General features: G+C 37.9%; 2 protein-coding genes across 3 annotated transcripts; both read left to right on the forward strand.

Moving 5' to 3' along the window:
• The first annotated feature begins 2446 nt into the window (after positions 1-2446).
• LOC129097754 (extracellular matrix protein 1-like) lies at positions 2447-4130 on the forward strand. Its single transcript, XM_054606654.1, has 4 exons — positions 2447-2554; positions 2652-2908; positions 3563-3768; positions 3953-4130. The coding sequence occupies exons 1-3, from the start codon at positions 2482-2484 to the stop codon at positions 3764-3766; spliced, it is 534 nt and encodes a 177-aa protein (XP_054462629.1). The 5' UTR covers positions 2447-2481; the 3' UTR covers positions 3767-3768; positions 3953-4130.
• Positions 4131-10249: 6119 nt separating this feature from the next.
• Positions 10250-20269, forward strand: LOC129097015 (phosphatidylinositol 4-phosphate 5-kinase type-1 alpha-like). Of its 2 annotated transcripts, none has more exons than XM_054605689.1 (16): positions 10250-10373; positions 10766-10914; positions 12219-12253; positions 12458-12544; positions 12986-13116; positions 13262-13379; positions 13642-13794; positions 14271-14570; positions 14740-14954; positions 15039-15122; positions 15310-15358; positions 15457-15541; positions 15839-16003; positions 16140-16356; positions 17000-17078; positions 17160-20269. In XM_054605689.1, exons 2-16 carry the CDS (start codon positions 10866-10868, stop codon positions 17163-17165), a joined length of 1773 nt encoding a protein of 590 aa, XP_054461664.1. In that variant the 5' UTR covers positions 10250-10373; positions 10766-10865; the 3' UTR covers positions 17166-20269. The 2 variants fall into 2 exon arrangements, with proteins under 2 accessions (XP_054461664.1, XP_054461665.1); XM_054605690.1 differs by lacking the exon at positions 10250-10373 and adding an exon at positions 10478-10512.
• The last annotated feature ends 610 nt before the right edge of the window (positions 20270-20879 follow it).

Here is a 20879-nt window from a genome sequence, read left to right on the forward strand (position 1 = left end):
TGTGGATCACCTGGTTTGCAAAGGTACCATTTCCCCCTGGTTGACATGTTCGGACATTCTTGATCAGTGCACACATCTCAGATGGCCCACAAGAGTCTGTCTCATTATGCATCTATGTAGCAGTGATATTTTTAGAACAGCTGAAAGGGTAACATGTGGCAAGTGAAATGTTACTGTATACAAAGCTTACAGTGCCATAAGTTTCGCTGAGAGTCTGGTGACAGAACACTCCCTTCCTTTAATGTTTGCATTTGTGAATACACATTTGTTCATTTCAGATAGCGGACAAACGTCTTTTGTCCTCCGCTAGGACACATTGACTCCGTTGCTGTGGCAATGGCTACACCAGGAGCCTTTCATGGTATTGTAAAATCACACATCATACACACAACTCTTAAAAAAACTTTCATGATTTCCGATGGCACAGCATTTGCTGAATTGCTGACTGTGAAAATGCCGTTGAGTTTGAAAGTAAAGTTGGTCAATTTTATCTGCATAACAAGACTAAATAATACAAAACTGGACAAAATGAAAAAAAATCGTAGTGTGATAAATGTGCTAGCAAAGCACCTTGGATACAACATAACAAAACCAATAACAAAATAAGGTTTGTGTTACAATGGAGCAACACTTACATGCAGTAAAAGGATTTAAATCCAATGACTCATTATTTGACAGCGACAGTTTGCATTTGATAACAGAACACAAGTTAAGGGTGATAACTATATCATATCTTAAGTCACACCTCAAAAACACCTGAAACACAAACAGACAAATCAAATACTGATGGGCCTTATGTAGATAAAATAAATTGATATCACATTTTAAACGAAGCTTTTAAAAAATGCATATTAAATGGGCCAGAAAAAAGGGTAGTGATTCAATGACTGTCCACCTTTCCTCTCATAGTAGATAACGCTATTAAGATGAGATGTTCTCCTTTTATTGGGGATTGTCTGTATCTGTAACATGTTAACAGATAACAGAAAGCACACTCGACAAGTCTTTGAAAATGAGTTGTGGGAGTTAACCGTCCAGTGCTGACTTCTGGGAAAGACATCAGAATTGTTTTGATAAGCATGTCAGTCTGTGCCACATTTTCCTACACTTTAACCAGTCACTGACAAATGCTCAAGATTTCTTCTCTTAAGATAATTTTCATGTAAAAAAAAAAGTGGGAATTCAACTTTTTTAATAGTCCTTTTTCAGGGAAGACATTTTGACATCTTTCTGTCACGGTTCAGATGGTCTGCAGTTTTAGTTTAAGTAGCCTAGAAGCAAACTTATGAGATTCTATCTATCACAATCCTGAATTGTGTTTTTTTCACAGCAGTTCTCAAACTTGATGATGTTCTGATGAAGGCTTTTCCTGGGGCCTTTTTAGAAATGGAATTCAATAGCGTTTATTCAGTAGGAGATTTATATGTCATCAAAATATATCAAACATCACTTAACAACCAGAACTGGATAAACCAGAACTTTGTCTAGTTTATTTCAAGCACTGAAAATACATTTATATGATGGATTTCAAAGCCCTAACTCTCCCTCCACAGACATCATCAAACATGAATGGGAAAGAAAGCTGGGTGTGGAGATATCTGGGATGACAGTCTAAATTATCAACATATTGTACACTATAAATGCCAGACAATACTTATTTAAATTTATGGTGCTGCTATAATACCCAAAAAGTAAACTCCACAGCATTTTTCTTGAGGTATATTATCACAGGAGCTGAGTGTAATTCCGCAGAGGGCTGAAATTGTATCCAGACTCCAAGCTGATCGTCCTTGGTGCAATAGAGGCACTGAACACATTAAGGAAGCCTTAAATATGTTGCCTATGGCCTTATAACTGTGAAGAAAGTTCTGCTGGAAAACACCAGAAACTCCCCTCAGTACCGCACTGGCTTAATGACTTGACTGATGCTCTACACTTAGAGACAGTTAACTTTGCTCTGAAGGACAAGTGGGATTCATTCTTTTTGTTGTTTTAACTCCCTTATCTACATTCGATTTCATTATATTTCGTTTGACTGGGTATGTTTTCTCCTGGCTACTGTTTGTGTTATAGGAAATGAATCCACTGAATTGTATCACTGCTTCCATAAAAATACACATGACAAGATGTGTTTACATTAGGCGTAAGGCAGCGTTTATGTTATTAGAAATAGCTCTGTTTTCACTTTAATGATAGTAAATATGTTAAGCACATATCATCATGGAATACTTAATTCCCCTTACGATTGCAGACTTTTGAGACCAAATAGTTGTTGCATACATCAGCAGATATCCCTAAAGTTCAAACTAATTTTGTTTTTATCTTGACAACCCCCCGCACACCAACCTTCTCCTCCCTTACACCCCCACTTCACGCCCACAGTCTCACTCCCTTTGCCCCATATAAGAATATAAGATGATTGCAGATCCAGTCGCAATATCTTTGAGCAACTTAAGCTCTGGCAAGACAAACTACACAGCTATGATTTCAATTGGAGGCCTCACAGGATTTTGGATAATTGCACTGGTGACTATTCATGGTGCAGATGTGGGAGGTAATTTCCTCTAGATTCTTTAAGCATTTATACTTAATATATTTTTATAATAGCATTGCTGTTAACTTCTGTGTTGCTTTATTTCATTTTTCTACAGAGACCAAGAGAAACTCTCTCAATGAGCCTGACGTGCCTTTCCCACCTGCCTGTCCCACTACTCAGAACCTCGCTGCCATCTGCTATCAAGGTCAAGGCCGTCCCAGATACTCATCCAGCTTTTTCCCGAACTCCGGGGTCAGCCACTTCCGCCGCCGTGGAAGCGCCATCAACCGCCTGGAGTCGTGGTACAGTTTGTGCTGCAGCGGACAGATAGCACAGCAAAGCGACCAGATCCTCTGCTGTGCCAAACAAGCTGTGAGTCTCTGCCTGTGTTTGTGTGGGGGAGAAATTATATTAAACTGTTATTTATGAAAAATAAAGTCATAAAGTGAAGAAATATGACTGTTAACTAGGTAGATCAGTTTTTTTTAATAAGAATTGAATATAGAATATTTAATATTCCAATTATATATTCATAAAAAAAATCCCAAAATTAGATGTATAGTATGAATATATTTGTATAGGTTTTTACCTGCTACAGAAATACACCAGAAACTGATAGTTAAAAATGCCTTTTTTGTCATCTTTGGCAACATAAAATAATAAATTAAGGGTATCATTTCTCTAATGCACCATGATCAAAAAAATACCTCCTGTAATTACTAATATTTCAGAATTATAACAAAAATCAGTTACATAAAAAAAAGGGTTGAATGTATTGCCTTTTACATATGAATATCAAAAGAAATGGTAACAAAAGGACCTAAGTGCTCAGTTCATACAGGATAAGCATCCAGTAGAAAGATTAAAAAGACAATAGACAATTACATTTTTTAGGGGATACCTGTGTCATTTTTAGTAGCCAGTCTTCTGCACCCAAATACAAAGGAAAGATTTTACTGAAGGAACTTAAAGTGGTGAGGACTTGTGAGAATAAAATGTGTTTTGCACATTTGTTTTTCCTCACAGTGGAAACAAACCCTGTCCCAGTTCTGTATGGAAGAGTTTTCCACTATGACCAAAGCATATATGTGCTGTGCGGACAGAGGAGACGCTCGGTGGGCCTGCTTTGACAGCGAGCTGCCAAACCCGAACTATGACTCAAAACCAGGCTACACAGCACCCCCCGTCCCGGAGGAGCCAGGATTCACCTTCAATGCATTTGCTTGCTAAAGGTGGAAAAATAATTAAATATACACAGTTTAAACAAAAAAGAACAGAATAGTAAGGTCAAAGTATATTGGGATGAAATAATATTTTTTTGTGTAACTTTGGGAAGTGACATTGGGTTAATGTGCTAAAATCTGCATTTGAAAACATACATGATATGCTGAGCTAATAATGTGATGTGTCTTGCAGATCTTTGTCACAGAGGAGGACAGGGCATGCTGTGTTAATGCTGAGTAAGGATGATTACAGCTGAGGTCAGTTGTTATTTTGACCAGTCAGTATTTTAACCAGCTTTGTCACAACAACAGGAAACATGTTTGTTACACCTTTTTACATGTTTTGCACTATTCTGCAAATGTTCACTTACTGTCATAGCTCAAATAAATTGTGTCCTGAGCGGATTTCACAGTTTTCTTCTTTGTTATGTAAAAAAAGGATGAAATAAAGACATTTTACTTCTCATATGCTTTTTGTTACTGAACAAGCTACTGATGATGGACTTGACATAACCTTGGAGAAAAAGCAGGTTGGCAGCCTCAAATGAGGAAAAAGTTTAATTCTTCAAGTCTTGTTGTACACGTGTAATTAAAACAAAAGTTCACTAGGGGTCGCTATTGGATTTAATAATTGGGTGTGTGACAGGTACGGATCAGTGATCAATGAGAAAAAACACCAGTATGCTGCCCAATCAGAAAAAGCAATGTGGGGTAAAAGTCACAAATAAACATTTTTAGAAAATCTTGGGGGAAAGTTGGGAATGCAACGTCCCGTAATCTGTCGGCTGTGTGATGCAACAGACAGCACAACCTTGGTGATAACTCATAGGCATTAAACTACTGCAAACCTAACTGAAAACATATACTAGATGATATTTGTCTTATAACCTGTGTGGAACACGACAGAAATAGTGTTGAGTAAGCATTTGGTACATGCAGAAAATAACATGTGACCAACATCACAGGAAGAAAAAAAAAAATCAGCCTTGACCAGATTTGGACTTGGAAAGAACCTCAAAAAAATTACAAAACCAGTGTTTAGAGCAGTAGAACGACTAAGAGGTAGAGCATTAAATACAAACAAATATGTAAACTCAACGTAAACGTTACAATAACCAGGTTGGCTGGACGTTCCTGGAAAGTTAAGAAAAGCAACGTCCCAGGTACTTTCGGGGCAAGGACGTAGGTTTGCATATGGACGGTATGGATTTGTCCATTTCAATATTTTCGGAGGAAAGAATGTTCCCTGCCAATACTTTCAATTAACGATGGCATTATTTCCAGTTGTTCACGCACAGAGAGAAAGAAAGAGGAGCAGACTGCAGATCAGGATCGCTTGTTGATCTGGTGTGATCATCATGGCCGTAGACAGCTGGTTACCCAGGTCCAGACATCGGTAATTATTTCTTAAAAGTCCACAGTCTCTCGGCATCTGAATGACGTGAAACCGCTTGAAACTGACAGATATCAATAAGACCGCTATCTGTGGTGGTGAGGAGACTGGAGCACTGACAGCACAGTGGTCACTGCAGCGATGTTACACACAAAAACTATATGAGCATTAAAATCGTACCTGGTGATGCACAGTAGAAGATATTATCTAAAACTATTGGCGCTCTGTTAGGACATTCTTTAATGCTACTTGATGTTTTATTTCTACAACCGATGATGATCAGTTCGTCGGCTGCTCCACAGCTGTGGTGAGTGGTAATGGTGAGACAGTACTGATGAAATATTGAGGGGAATTTGATTAAAGTGTTTTTAAAGTGCTTATGGAATGGTTATAGCTCACTAGAACCATCACAAATATAACTCCTGATTGGAATGTTTAAGGTCAGGTGGATCAGAGGTGGCGAAGTTAACATTTGTGTGGATAATAACACAAATAGTGAGATTTATGCCTTATCAAAAGTGTTTTCTGTTAGTATCAGTTTTATGGGGCTGGTAGATTTTTTTCTTGAAATATTAAATTTATTCTCGTAATATAAAAATGTCTTTCTGTAAATATTTTAACTATTTCCCGACTTGCTGAATCTTGCTGAAACACTTGTAGGCTAGTAAATTATATAGGTGTATAAATTAATTCAATATAATTTATTGCATCAGCCTTTTTATCATTTATATATTCCAACTAACGGAGCAAACACTTAAAGAGAAAAGCGTTCCACAATTATCAAATCGACCAATGCGTAACACATTTCCCCAGAGATAATGGTGAAAAAAGCATTCTGTACATACAGAATCGTCACATTCATTTTGGCCTCGGAAAGGACCTCCTCGGGAAAACCTGTGGAATCGAAAAATAAATAAATACCAAGCTGTAGAAGAGCTGAGCAACAAAGAATTCACTGCTGAACAGCCAGTCTGCATCAACTTTTCAATCACTTTAAGAATGAGCAGGATGACCACTTATGTCTTTTAATTCCGTTTAAACCTGGTATTCCAGATTAAAAAAAAAAAAAGGCTATACTAATGTTATTAATACTTTACTATATGTAGGGGAAAAAACAGTCGTTGCTGAGGAATGTTTCTGACAAGAAAAAGATCGTGTGATCAAAATATTTTAAATATCTCAAGAGCATTGTAATGTCCAAAAGTCAAGATTTATCGAAAAGAGGAAATTCAACCTTTAAAAAACTATTCACTGCGGAAGAAAGAACGTTTTCTCTTTTACTTGGTTTGTTCTACGAAATAAGTACTAACTCATTGGTCAGATGAATCCCAATAATTATAAGCTTTTTTTTTTATGATTTGTTGCTAGGGTAATGATGTTACAAAGTTAACCTTAATAGAAGCTTATAATGTAACAACGACCTTTGGTACAGCCCAACGTGACTTTTACTGAGCTGTTGTTTCAGAACCATGGACAGCGCAGTGTAGCAGAGCTGTCCATCACTGAACGGAGAAGATAAAAGAGAAAAACCGTTCTACAGATATGAAATCGATTGAAGTGTCACATGTTTAACCATGAAGTAAATAAGGATTTGCTACATGCAGATATATTCAGGTCGCACACATGACCCAGCAGCCTTGTCTTCACACTCAATTTGGCCTTGGAAGGAACCTCCCTAGGGAGGGAAAAAAAGAATTAATATCAAGCTTTTGAAGAGCTGCACAACAAAGAGGACACTGTCGAAAAGCCAGTCAGCATCTAAAGATCTGGAAACATTACAATCAATTTGAGAATGATCAGACCCAGATTAATACAGGTCGTGTCCAGGGTGACCACACGTGTCTTTTCATTCTGTTTAAACCTAGTAATTCTGGAAAGTTACAGATACAAATAAGGCTTGAAATAATATTTCCCAGAAAGAGTTGTAAAAAAGTATATACATACAGATAAATTCAGGTAGTCTTGGAAAGAATTTCGGAAAAAATAAATAAATATCAAGATTTGGAAGAGCTGTACACCAAATAAACTGTGTAAGCTGATTTCTTTTTAAAGATAAGTAAAGCTATATCCCCATGGAAACTTTGCAATAATCTGGTTGGCTGAACGTTGCTGAAAAGTTAGGAAAACAAACTTCCGCGAACGTTCGTGGAAAGTTAGTAAAAGAAACATCCGGCGAACGTTTGGAGAAAGTTAGGAATACAACGCCCCAGGTACCTTTAGGGCAAGGGGCGTAGGTTTGCACCCCCTCGAGGCATTCAAGATTCAACTACTGACCCAAATCAACTGCGGAAAACACATTTAAAACAAACAAAGCCTTAGGATGTATTATCACAAAACATACAAACAAGACAAAATCAAAAGGTGAGAGGCAGCAAGTTCAGCAGTCCCCACACCAGAGGCCTCTCCCTTCTGCTGCTTGCACAGGAGCTTTGAAACACTTCCTCTTCATTCCAGGTGCACCTTGTTTTGTAATGCAGTACACTGGAGCAGAGTTAATAGAGAGGGAAGAAGGGGACAAGAGCACAGGGAACATATACAGCCGTAACTCCCCCATCCTTAAAACAATAAATAAATAGTCACTCAAAGGATAGCGGGTCAGGCTCTATACAACAGTTTACTTTGACAAATACCACAACACTATTTATTTATTGAAATTAAGTGTACTTGGCCAGTGGTACTTACCAAGGCAGTATATTAATGTAAAATGGTGCCATTTCCTTCTTCATTTTACTTGGGGAACACATTCTTTATAGATTCTTCATATAGATTTGTCACAGATATATCAAAATACAGACTCCAAAGATTATGGCAGAAAGACTTAAGATCAGAACCTCAGGCGCCCTTTACAAGGCAACCTTTTCTTCATTCAGGTACCATGCTGTGTAAAGAACAAGAGCATCAGTGTGAATACTGCTGCAGCTTCTTCAAACGGTACACACACACACACACACACACACACACACACACACACACACACACACACACACACACACACACACACACACACACACACACACACACACACACACACACACACACACACACACACACACACACACACCTAAAGGGACAACTAAGATGCTGCCACTGAGTTTAATTATGAGCAGCAACGACTCAAGTAGCCAGATCAGTGGATGACCCTCCCCCTAGGTACACAATGGCTAAAGCCATGAGGTGAAAAAAGGAAACTACAAAACCAGACAAAGTGAAGTGCAACTGCCACAAACTGAAAGGATTTACAAAGTTGCTGTTGTACAGGAACAGCAAAACACCAGGATCCAACAAAAGTGAACTGCCACTACCACAACACAAAATGGTCACCCCATGTGGTCCTCCAATCACATACACAGATTACTGTAATAGATGTAGGAAACCAGCAACACAGACTGACCTGATAAACTGGGAGTACTCACATCCACCGCTCCAAGATCAATTGACCTGTGGAGTGACAGCCTCCCAAACCCAAAAAGGTCACAACACAATCAATTTGCTACAATTAAATAGACAACAGCAGTAACACACAAGGGACACCAACAAAGTGGACCGCTACATCCACATTACAAAATGGTCACACTGTAGTTAACCACTACCCGCAAATGTTGCCTACTTACATCTAAGCAGCAACCCACCAGTGACCCAAAAAAATGTGGAGTGCAGTTACCACAAACCAAAGTTACCACAAAGGTATTTATCACAGAAAATAAAATTACCAAAATAAAAGTCTCAAACGAGTTGCTGTGAAATGTAAAAAAGAATTCTCATATTATTACAACATATTTCTCAAAATATTTGAAATACTTCACCTCATGTTGAATCTTGATGAAACACATATAAGCTAGTAAGTTTCACAGGTTTTTAAATGAATAAAAAGTACTTTCATGTATGAATTGAGGTGAACAGGTCCCACATTCACATTGAAAGAAGTTAAAGACACAAAAAGAAAAGTTAATCTACAGGAGGATAAATATTTGAAAGCAACACAGAATGCCTTACTGCATTATGTTCCATGTCAGCTGGTGTCTGAATTGAGTGTTTTCCTTTATATAAATAAAAATGTTCCACCATAAATTGATGCTCAAAAATTCCCCAGAATAATAGTACTTAATAGTTCAATACATTACCATAAATAAAATACTGAATACAAGATTTGTAATAGAGTATGTTCACGTTGTGGCATTACTTTCATTTAATTTTAGAATCTAAATACTTACAGGCCTAGTACACTGGCTGACCTTAATTGAGTACTAAATGTTATTTTAATAACATGCATTTCAAAAGCAAAGACTCACTCTTTTTCATTTGTTTAATCCAAAAGTTGTACTTATTTACTTTTCAAAATGCATATTTAGATCACAATCGCTTGATATAGCCTATATTACATTGTTCACCACACAAAGTCCATATACTGCATTTCCTGACTAACTGGGAAACAATTGTAACAAATTAATGTTTAATGTTATTTTCTTGTATTTTTTGGGGGGTTATTAAATAATATTAGATATTCTATATTCAATGTGCTCAATATGTAATTCAGAGCATCTGCCTCGATGCGGCCCTCAACATGGTGACAGCTGAGCCGGCGGCTGGCAGCTAACGGTGCTTGCAGTGTTTATCTGTATGGTGGTACCTGTCTGCCATGACGGCGTCATCGTTATCAGCTGTATTGAGCACAGTGCAGAGCCCAGGCAATAGCTAGCCAGAGGGGCAGCTCACATGAATCGAAATAATGGCGGCACTGGCCTTTAAAATTAAGAATCCTGTTATTGTTTTGACCCTTCCTACTCAGTTTGGCTACTTTGATTGGTTAGGTCTAGGCATGATGAGTGAGATTGCTTTGGGTTTGGATGAGAATACAGGTCATGACCTTTCCATAGCAGGAGGATTGGTAATAAGGTGGATGGACCAACTAAACAAAGCACAGAAAAACTCTGGTTACCACACACATAGAGGGAGAGCGACGTCATTCTCTACCCAGGTAGACTATATCTATATCTTTGCATTAGAAATAGAAGTTTGAAGACGTTTGCTTGCGATATTTGTGTTTTATTCTGAAAGAACATTTCACCGGAAATGTTGTTCTTGTTCCGGCTAGAGATGCAAAACACAAAACTGCTGCTTCCGCACTGCTTCCTTGTTTATTTAGTTTTAGAAAAAAGAGTGCATTTAAAGTTAGTTTTTTCCTTCTCTGGAAACGGCGAGAGCTACTCCACAAGAGTTTTGAGTGAGTTGGCTCTTTGTTTGTATTGTTGTTATTTAGTTATCGGCGTTATTAGCTTTGCTAAAGTTAAAAAAGTTGAATCAGAGTTAGCAGCTAGCTTTCACGCCTCTGTTTCCTTAAATGTCGCAATCCAGACACCGATGTAAGTTAACCTGCTAGCCTGTTACAAAATGCAGTGGTCTTGTCATTCATTACATCCACCCCACAGTCACATTATTCACTGTCGGTTAGCAAAAAGTCGTCCTTAAAAACCACCGTCAGTCTCTGTCTCCGTCTTTGTATCGTAACATACTGTGTTTTTTCAAATCTGCTCTTCCAGTCAACGTGGCGGCGGCTGTCAATATTTGTGGCATGAAGTCATCAGAAGTGTTAATGAGCTACTTTTGTCTACACAGATCCCCAACTACCAGGAGGGTTCACACAGAGAAAGCTGATCACGTCTAATCAGGATCTGACTTTCACCACAACCAAGTTTGAGTTCAGGTTTTGGTCTGAATGGCCACAGCTGCAGAGGAGCCTCCAGAGCTGCAGGGCCTCTCTGGTAGTAAGTACTAACGCCTTCATTGTACACCACCGTCTCCTGGAAGGGATAGATCAGATGTGTTTGACATGAGTTATTCATTTAGGTGCAGATAGATGGTCATAAGCTCAGGTTGTGGATCATGTGGGCGGGCAGGTATCAGCATGCCAACAGCTGATCAGTCAGTCCTGTGAGAACCTCATACATGTTATCCTCAAATGATCTTCAGTATTGGATCTAGTGTTTGTATACACTCTGTAGCCAGGTTTTTAGGCACACCTAGCTGAAAATACAGCCCAGTACTTTCATGAACCACACTGTTTTTGTTAAAACTTTTGGTGAGTTATCAACTCAAGTTTATGGGCATTTTGGAGGTTGTAGTGTGGAGTGTTGTTGAACTTAATTTAGTTATAATGAGAGGTGTAACTATTTTACTATAAAGTATTTTTGAAATAAATGTGATGGACAAAAAAATAATGTAGTTAGTATAATAGACTGTATTAGTTTTTGCTCGATGTACTTAAAAACTGGTCAAACCTGACAAGAGTGAAATTAGCAGCAGGAAATTGGGCCATTAAACAAAAAGTTTTATAGGGGAACTCCAGCTGTTTTGTAATATAGTTCCATTAAGTTGTTGGATTCATAAGAGACAAATTAAAAAGATGAATGGTCAAAATTGATGCCAAATATTCTGACTTTTAGTTTCCGATAATGCAACCAATAACATATTTTTATTAGACCTACCTAGCTTGAAAAATACCAACGACTTTCAAATTCTAAACCCCCAGTGCTTTTTGTATTAAAGTTGTCTCTTTTAATGACATCACAACAACAGCATCAGGGTTCTCTGTTAAAGTTAGAAAAGCAAACTAAAAAGTTGACAGGCACACCATTTTCTTGTGTCACTTTCTGTTGTGTTTCTTAATAAAAAACAAAAGTGAACTATTAAGGTCTAATTTAGACTTTGGACTCCCAGGAAAATAACTGTCTATCATATATATCAGGACATTCATAAGCCTTTTATTAATTTACTCATACAATAATAGAATACTTTTATAATTCCTCCCATTGCACTCGAAGACCTGCAAAGTCAGTTCTGGAGGAGACTGTCTTTTCTCAGAGGTAATGGACGAGGTGCGTCTGCATGCTTGTTTCAAAGCTGCACACTTTTCTTTTCACTGTTAGTGAATGGTGGAAGCTGTTTCAAGCTGTGTTGTGTGATATTAATGCATCCACTGTGAGAATTTAATTTGTTTGATTCACTTCTTTTTTTTCCCTCCTTGTGTATTATTTTCTAACTTTTACGTTTCTTCCCCTTTTCACTCCAGATACGACTGGGACCCGAAAAAATGCTTCCCCTGAGGTAAGAAATAACCGATTATTTTGCAGGAAATTCGTAATATAGCTCTGTGACAGTTAAGAAACACATTGCATTATTCTTTCCAGAATTTACAGATATTTAGCTGACACAACCTCAGTTCCTTCCTCTTTTTAACATGAGGATATTACGTGCTGCAGACTCTTTTACTGCTTGTAATTCTTACTTCCACCATGTTCGTACTCACAGAGTCCAACCACCGGCATGTCTCCCGCCATGAAAAAGACTATCGGCCATCGTGGAATTGATCCTACTGGGGAGACGACGTACAAGAAGGTGGGAGATCAGCCTTTATTGACTGAAACACATTTACATTTACTCACTTTGAGCCGGAACAAACAATTATTTCTCTTATCTATTAATCCTTTCAAATATTTTTAACAATAGATTGCCTACTCTTTAAATGTTTCAAGAGCCAGATTTCACATCTTCATATGTCAAACATATCCAAATTGTAAAGATAATGTTTGGAGCTTTCGCTTTAAAGATGACTCAAACAATTAATCAATTATCAAAATAGCTGCAGTTTCATTTTTTGTTGATCGGTTAATCAAGTACTTGTTGCAGATATATACTAACTGTTCATTTATGAAAATATGTCAGTCTTGTCAAGTCCTATTGTGGAGATTGTCAATGATTGGGTTACAATTTATCAACCACAGACTGATCTGAACTGTGTTTTTCATTTGAGTCATGTCAGTTTGCTCTGTCTTCCAGACAACATCTTCAGCCCTGCAAGGCGCAATCCAGTTAGGCATCGCTCACACGGTGGGCAGCTTAAGCCAGAAACCTGAGAGAGACGTGCTGCTGCAGGACTTTGAAGTAGTCGAAAGCATCTTCTTTCCCAGGTACATTTTTTAAAGTTTGGGGTAGAGATGAATTGTAAAGATGATGGTGTTCTGTCTGCACTAAATTATTACTCCTTTACATAACCTTTTTTTTTTATTTTTTTTTTTTTTATCTAATCCTCTGCTTCTATTATTTTACTGGCAGTGAGGGCAGTAACCTGACACCAGCCCACCACTATGGAGACTTCAGGTTCAAGACGTACGCCCCAATGGCCTTCCGGTACTTCAGGGAGATGTTTGGCATCCGGCCTGATGACTACATGGTATTGTTATTTACACATCATCTGTGAAAATGTGCTAGCAGAACAGTCAAATTCTGAGGAACGTGAAATGACTTTGAGAAGAAAGGCGTGAAAGAGTGAAACTAGGGAAGTGTGAAATGATTTGCGTGTTGACACACTAGGGGTGGAGCTGCTGACGATGTGAAGTTATAGCTGACTTGTTTTTAACCTGTTGTCGTAGTGTGTGTTCTTTGATTTTTATAAAATAAACATTTCTAACTACTGTGCTCTGGTCTGTTGACAGTACTCTCTGTGTAATGAGCCGATGATTGAGCTATCAAACTCCGGGGCGAGTGGATCTCTCTTCTACGTCTCCAGTGATGATGAGTACATCATTAAGACAGTGCAGCACAAAGAGGCAGAGTTTCTGCAGAAACTGCTCCCAGGTTACTTCATGGTAAGATCTAGCGAATGGCTTTTATATGTCATCTTGTGCATGTTTCACTATTTTCTGACATATTGTAGACAACATCATAAATCAAGAGAATAATTAACAGTGACAATTGCCAATGAAAATAATCATTAGTTACAGCACTAAAGGAATGGGACCATTTTTATACTATTCTGAATTAACAAGCTCTGGCAAAAAGTTGGCTCTACATTGTTTGCTTTTCCGTGCCTTCTGTGCAACATGTAAGGCTGTATGGATTTTGATAGATTTGATATTAAAATAAAGTGCCGTATTAGTTTCCCTTGTGTGGGATAATGTTGTGTGGGATAATGTTTTTACCTTTCCTTATTTGTTTCATTAACTATTCATTTTTGTTGAACATTAGTCAGAAACTCATTTCACTTTCTATTCAGTTGCACCGATGCTTGTTTTGATTTTACTTTTTAAACTTTACTTCTACCATCCTCTCTGCTTTATTTCAGAACCTGAACCAGAACAAACGGACCTTATTACCAAAGTTTTATGGACTCTACTGTGTCCAGGCAGCGGGTAAGAACATCCGTATAGCAGTCATGAACAATCTGCTCCCGAGCGCCGTACAAATGCACCTCAAGTATGATCTAAAGGGCTCCACCTACAAGAGGCGGGCATCACCTAAGGAGAGAGAAAAGTCTGTGCCCACATACAAGGACCTGGATTTCTTGCAGGACATGAATGATGGGCTGTTACTGGAGGGGGACAAGTATAGTGCTGTTTGCAAGACCATCCAGAGAGACTGCCTGGTAAGAATTTACACATAAATGCCTATCTTAACATGATAATGATAATTTAGGATAAAATCACTGTAAATGCACATAGACTGTTAGTAATAAATATTTATATTTTTCTCATGTATTTTCCTCCTAATTCATTTGTACTCACTGGTCTGATGTGTCTCTTTTTTCCATTCAGCTTTTGCAAAGTTTTAAGATTATGGACTACAGCCTTCTGGTGGGAATCCACAATGTAAATCAAGCCTGTCGAGAGCAGGCCAGCAAAGAGGCAGTAGCTGGGGCCGGGGCTGTGGACCAACGGAGGCCACAAGTTCAAAAGTCCCTGTACAGCACTGCTATAGAGGCCATCCAGGCTGAGGCAGGGAGCATGGGATCAATGGAGACAGAGGACCAGTGAGTGACGGGGTTTTAGTGGTTATCTTTACTGAGAGTAGTGACAGAACACTAAATTATATTTATTTTTGTTTGATTTGACAGAACGGGAGGAATCCCAGCACAAAACTCAAAAGGCGAGAGGCTTCTGGTGTATATTGGTATCATCGACATTCTGCAGTCCTACAGGTAAACGGCACACAAGTTTGTATACCTCTAAAGCCTTTGTCCAGTCAGTGACGCACAATGTCTACACAGCCTGCAAAGCAAAAGCGTAAGCAGGGCAGCGGCAGCTTCTGTTCCCTGTCCGTGTCTACACAAGATGTGTGCAGGCACAGTATTGAGTGTAATCCAGGCTCTTTGTGTTGTTTTTCAGGTTAGTAAAGAAGCTTGAGCACTCGTGGAAAGCTTTGGTTCATGATGGGGTAAGCTACATCATCTAGCCCCAGTTAATAATGTTTTAAATTTAAAGTTTAATTACAAATTTCTATATGTAAACCCTGTGATCGTTCCTTTTCTGTAGGACACTGTATCGGTACACAGACCGAGTTTCTACGCAGACCGATTTCAAAAGTTCATGTGCAATGCAGTCTTCAGGAAGATCTCATGTAAGTACATATTGTATCCATGAATGCGTGCAAAACGTAGAATAAAAGTGGAAAGGTGGACAAACAAACAACAAATATTGGCGTTGGTGTGATTTCAGAAATGTATATAGGTCTGACTCCACCGAATAAAGGGACCAATATAAAAGAATACATGTTGGCACCAAGATTGCATTGCCACACCCTCAGACGCACATCTCCGCCCACTGGGTCGCACTAATGCCCCAACACCAAAATTGAGCCCATAATGTCAGGTTCATTTTATAGCCTCTTAATTAACACTTTCCCTCTTGTATCTAGTAAAGACCTCGCCATCTAAGAAGCGGCGTGCAGTGACACATGGTCCTTTGAGGAAAACCGCTGGCGCTTGGCCTTTTCTGACCCAAACCAGCACCAACAGCCAGCAGTCTTTCCTCCAACATCCAGTCAGCTCTGAGGCCAAAGAAGACACTGAAGGAGACAACGGTAAGAACTGGAAACAGGATTTCAGGTTTCAGCTGAAGTGCTGAAAACAAGTTTTGTTTTTTGTTACCTCCAGTTCTCCAGCATGTACCAGCATGTACCAGCATGTACTAACAGTTTTCCCTCCCGTTCCACCCAGTCATGCAGTCAGGTCGTCCTGACCTCCTCCCAAAGACCTTACCGCCCAGCAACGCTGTTGGCAACACTACTGAAACCACCGTCTCCTCCTCCTTGGGAAACCCTGGATTTGCTCCAACAAGTCAACCTCCGCCTGATTCTCAGGATGCCTACAAGCCAGTGGGAGTGGATTTAAACAACACACTAAGCAAAGACCAGGAGCTCAGCTCCCCCAAGAGGTGAACACACATAACTAAGATTAGTATTTAATATGAAAGCTTGTCGGAAGTCGATGCATATTCAAATGTGTTTAGGTCTATCATGGATTATAATGTCTAATGATTAAATGTGAAGTGTGATAATTACAGTTTGCACATAGATTCAGATTCAAGTCTGTTATCTTACGTTATGCCAGTGTTAATGATAGTGCTAATTAATAGCTGTGCAAAAGCTGTGTACACATCCCACCTCAAATAACTTTATTGGCTGAAACTGAAACAAACCTATAATCAATAAGCTAAGTGTTTAATTGTGTTGAGGGTAGGAGTGAAGCTGCCTGAGAGTATGAGCCGCAGGTAAAAATGTCCCTTAACCAGAACCTCAAGAAAATCAGCATGTATGAAGGCAGTGCAGCATTGTTTAAAGTGCGCCATCTAGTGGCAAACATCTTCATCATGCTTATCTCAAGTAAACCTAATTCTTTTTAAATAACAGCATGAACGCTTGGCTAAAAAAACATAACATTTTTAGAAGTATTTAGAGTTTTAATTAAAACATTTCTGTATATTCAATTGAGGGTTTTTTTCACATACACAAACAAACAGAGTGTTTCATATTGCGTGGAGGTTCAGTTCTCTTACACTGGTCCTTTGTTGTTTGCAGAGCTCAGTATGAAGAAAGTATCGGTTCTGAGGATGTGATCTCACTCAGCGACATTGTTCCTAACGCAAACAAATGCTCTGTAAGTTGGTTAAAAGTTTTACATTTCTTGTGACCGATTTAGTGTTTTTTTGTAACTATAATCATTGCCTCTGGTTTATAGGTGTAAACAATGAACTCAAATGAAGACAAACTTGGAGGATGTCATGAGCGTGGATGAAATGTTACGACCCCCCTTGGTGTGATTGGAGGTAAAGTTTACAGTGCATCATCAAGACCAAGTGGGACATTAAATGTTTTTTGTTGTCGTTGTTTTTGCACTATGATTTCCAAATCTCAACATGGTATGAGCATGTCAGTGGGTGGTTCTGTTCTGACACTAGTAATTGCAGGTACATTAATGCTGTGGTTATTGAACACTATTCATCTCATAGGAATGATTCTATGCACAACCAGATTGTTCTTGGCACTAATGTGCGAAACTCAGCCAGCATTTGATGTAGACTGTTACATGAGGATGCCTTATTTGAGACAGTCTTTATTTAAGCGTTGTTTCTAAAATGTATATTTCTCCTTTTTAGAATTACTTCCTCATTTTTGTTGACCAAATGCTGTAGCACATCCTTGCATACTTGTCTCTTTAAGTGTATGTCCCACCAACCAAAGGCCTGCGCCTAGAGTTCTGTTCCTGCTACATGATTGACATGGATGTCTTAATACAAAACCAGATTATTTGGGTTGGGAACACAGTTTTAAATAAAACATTTTTAAGCAATTACTGTATACATACTGGGTAAGCTGCTTTTTTTTAAGCCTACTCTGAATGCAAATCATGCTGGAAAAAGAGGGGGTCCTCAGCTTGTGGTTTTTATTCAACCAACTATTCTAACAATACACTGTGAATCCTAAATGTCACCTCATGTTCAGGTCAAAGGGTTATATTCAAAATATTTTTTTATACTTACACTGTACAATTTGTTATCAGTTTCAGGTTTATTTTGTAGACTGGCTTATGTCTAAATGTGACCAAATAACTGATACTCAGTGACTTGGGGCCTGTCTCATGAAGCAATTCCAGTAGGTTAGTTAGCTTAGTTTGAAGTGGATTTTATATAAAAGAACCACCTCCTCACTGATCAATTGATCAGGGAAAATTGACTCATAATTTTATGAGCTCAATGAACAGAAACACGTAACTTTTAAGTGTCCTGTAACTAAAAGCATGACATGATTCCAAAGTAGTACAATCACTTTGTTTTTCATTATAAATTATGATATTTTAAGTAGTTATATAGTAAATGTTGGCAGTATAAGCAGGTGGCCTACTGTGGCTACAAAATGGAATAAAAACTGTTTCTCAAAGAGCATCAAATGTACGATTTCAGAGTATTTCTATTGGTTCAGCTCAGCCATACAGTAATGGCACATTCTTACACTGCGACCTAAAGAACATAATGTGATTTTCTAAGAAGGGATATGTTTTATATAATCACAAGTAACAACAGATGGTCTGCATTGTTAGGTTAATTTATGTTAAGCATCTGAAATATCATCCAATTGCATATCCATAACACCTTCGGCAGTTTAGGACCTGCAGTCCAGTCCAAACTGCGCTACATAAAAGGCAAAAAGTAACAGCAGGTAGCAGTTTAGACCTGAAAATGCAGTGATTTGCACAACAGACTGTCAAAGAAAGTGACAGCTTCAGCAACTTTGTCTTACAGCCAATGAGTGTAAAAACATTTTTGTTTGTTTGCTTTTGGATGATATTCGTATGTGTGTGTGTTTTCTTTTTAACATTTTAACCATATAAAGAGTTTTTTTGCTTGAGTGTTAATGTCTTTCCTCTGTTCTCTCGATAACTTTCTCCAGTAAGTAACAAGGATAAGGCAAGCAAACTAGGGTAGGATGCACTGGCCAAAATAAATTTACCTTTATATATGATGGTAGGAGTTTTGACTTTCATGCTGAATATCTAAAACTATAAACACAAGGGGTACTGCATTTGATCTTCGTTTCATTTTCCTGTTCCTGCTACTTACGAGTGGTGCATCAAGTATTTCCTAAACATTATTCATACTTTTTTATATTAATTATGATCTTAACCTCACCTCAGTAACATAAGCGCTGTTGCTGCAATTCTCCCAAAGGGTTATCTTCTTCATCTCTTATTAAATTCACTTTCGTTGATTTGTTGATGTTGCATGTGATTGGCTTATAATCAAAAACCTCTGTCATTTGCTGAACTAGTAAACCCAGGGTTCACCGAGTCAGCTGTGTGAGCTTTGTGAGACGGGTTATCCAAATTCATAAAGATCATTTGTTTGAGACATGCCCCAACAAAGGTATAGTAGTAGTTTTTTTCATTAGGAAAACATGGTGTTAGCTGCCTGGTGAATAAAAGTACAAGTCTACTTTTTGTAAACTCAAACTGGTAGAGGTATTATTCGTTGTTCTATTAAGTTAGGTTTTTTAACTCAAAATGGATGTGCAATGCTTAAGTGTTCATTATTGTTTGATGTTAAAAAATGCAGAATTGTTATCATTTTTAGTCTGACGGACAAATTAAATTAGTAGCTTGAAAGATGCTTCAACTATGCAACAAAATGCTTCGTTTACAGCGTATATACTGTATTCCTGAATTAATAGACAGTGGTGCGATACATTAAATCACATGACAATTTTCCAACCAAGAGAAGATGAACATGAATCATTTGGGTAGTCTTATACATCCTGTTAATGGTACATCGAGGTATTTTATTCTGCTCGCTGTTATATATCAAACTGTCCTACTCCTATTTTGAAGTGAAACTGTGTCTAATGAAAGGAACTTTAAAGCATTTAAAAATGCAGCCTATGAACCAAACATGTACATAGTCATATGTATTATAGTATTTATTACTGTATGTATTACTCTGGTGTCCAAAATGTTTATTAATGGTGAGTATTGATTGAAAATGTGCCTTTCTCTAGCACAACAAGCTTGTATCAAAGGCATGTAACTGTAACTGAGTAAAGCCTTTATTCATTGTGATGATTTTGATTATTATAACAATTGTTAAATCATCCTTTATTTTTTTCTGTATAATTTTTTCATTGGCCTTCACTTGCATTTGAATTATATACAATACATTTGTGCACAACTTTATGCAAGAATCACAACAATGCCTTTTCACCAGAATATATATTTAGAAGTTCTCTCTCTTGCTCTTTTGGTGATTTCATGTTTTTGTAAACTTGTACCTGAAGTTATTAAATAAAAAATACATGTTGCTTTTGTTTGATTATATTACATTAAACAGATTACCTTTTTAGGTCTCTAATAGTTTTATGCAATATGACTGAGACAGTCTGTAAGGCAATATTAGCAATGAGGTAGCCATCCCTTTTATATTTCTTGGTGTACTACATCCTTACAATGTTGCGGTTTAAAAACAACGATGTCATTAAAATGTTTGCTTTAATATGATGAGGTAACCTTGATTAGCCAGGAATGTAAATTACTGGATGAGCTGGAGACAGCTTCTCAATGTAAAATGTACTACAGCATATCTATTGCAACAAAGTGTACGCTTTTTTAAAGTTAATCAATATATATTTTATATGGTAATTACGATACAAAATGACATTAAACTCGATAGAGGATTTTATTGATATTGGCCAATACTAGACTTTGTTTGCACAACAAATAAGACTCACTTCTACATTACATTACATTAGTCATTTAGCAGACGCTTTTATCCAAAGCGACTTACAATAAGTGTATTCAACATAGGTATTCAAGAGAACTACTAGTCACCAGAAGTCATAAGTGCATCTCCTTTCTTAAACAAGCATCTAAAAGCATAAACCAGAGCAAAAGTACAGTGCAGAAACAAACTAA

The sequence above is a fragment of the Anoplopoma fimbria genome, chromosome 10 (genome assembly GCF_027596085.1).
Source record: "Anoplopoma fimbria isolate UVic2021 breed Golden Eagle Sablefish chromosome 10, Afim_UVic_2022, whole genome shotgun sequence".
Taxonomy (NCBI): domain Eukaryota; kingdom Metazoa; phylum Chordata; class Actinopteri; order Perciformes; family Anoplopomatidae; genus Anoplopoma; species Anoplopoma fimbria.

What these genes read in the sequence shown, in the direction of transcription:
- LOC129097015 (XM_054605689.1), top strand. Translation starts at nt 10,866, where the DNA reads ATGGCCACAGCTGCAGAGGAGCCTCCAGAGCTGCAGGGCCTCTCTGGT. An exon ending in TCCGGCCTGATGACTACATG is followed by an intron (nt 13,380 to 13,641) that starts GTATTGTTATTT and finishes GTCTGTTGACAG; the next exon opens with TACTCTCTGTGTAATGAGCC. An exon ending in AAGCTTTGGTTCATGATGGG is followed by an intron (nt 15,359 to 15,456) that starts GTAAGCTACATC and finishes CCTTTTCTGTAG; the next exon opens with GACACTGTATCGGTACACAG.
- LOC129097754 (XM_054606654.1), top strand. Translation starts at nt 2,482, where the DNA reads ATGATTTCAATTGGAGGCCTCACAGGATTTTGGATAATTGCACTGGTG. An exon ending in TCATGGTGCAGATGTGGGAG is followed by an intron (nt 2,555 to 2,651) that starts GTAATTTCCTCT and finishes ATTTTTCTACAG; the next exon opens with AGACCAAGAGAAACTCTCTC. An exon ending in TCTGCTGTGCCAAACAAGCT is followed by an intron (nt 2,909 to 3,562) that starts GTGAGTCTCTGC and finishes TTTTCCTCACAG; the next exon opens with TGGAAACAAACCCTGTCCCA.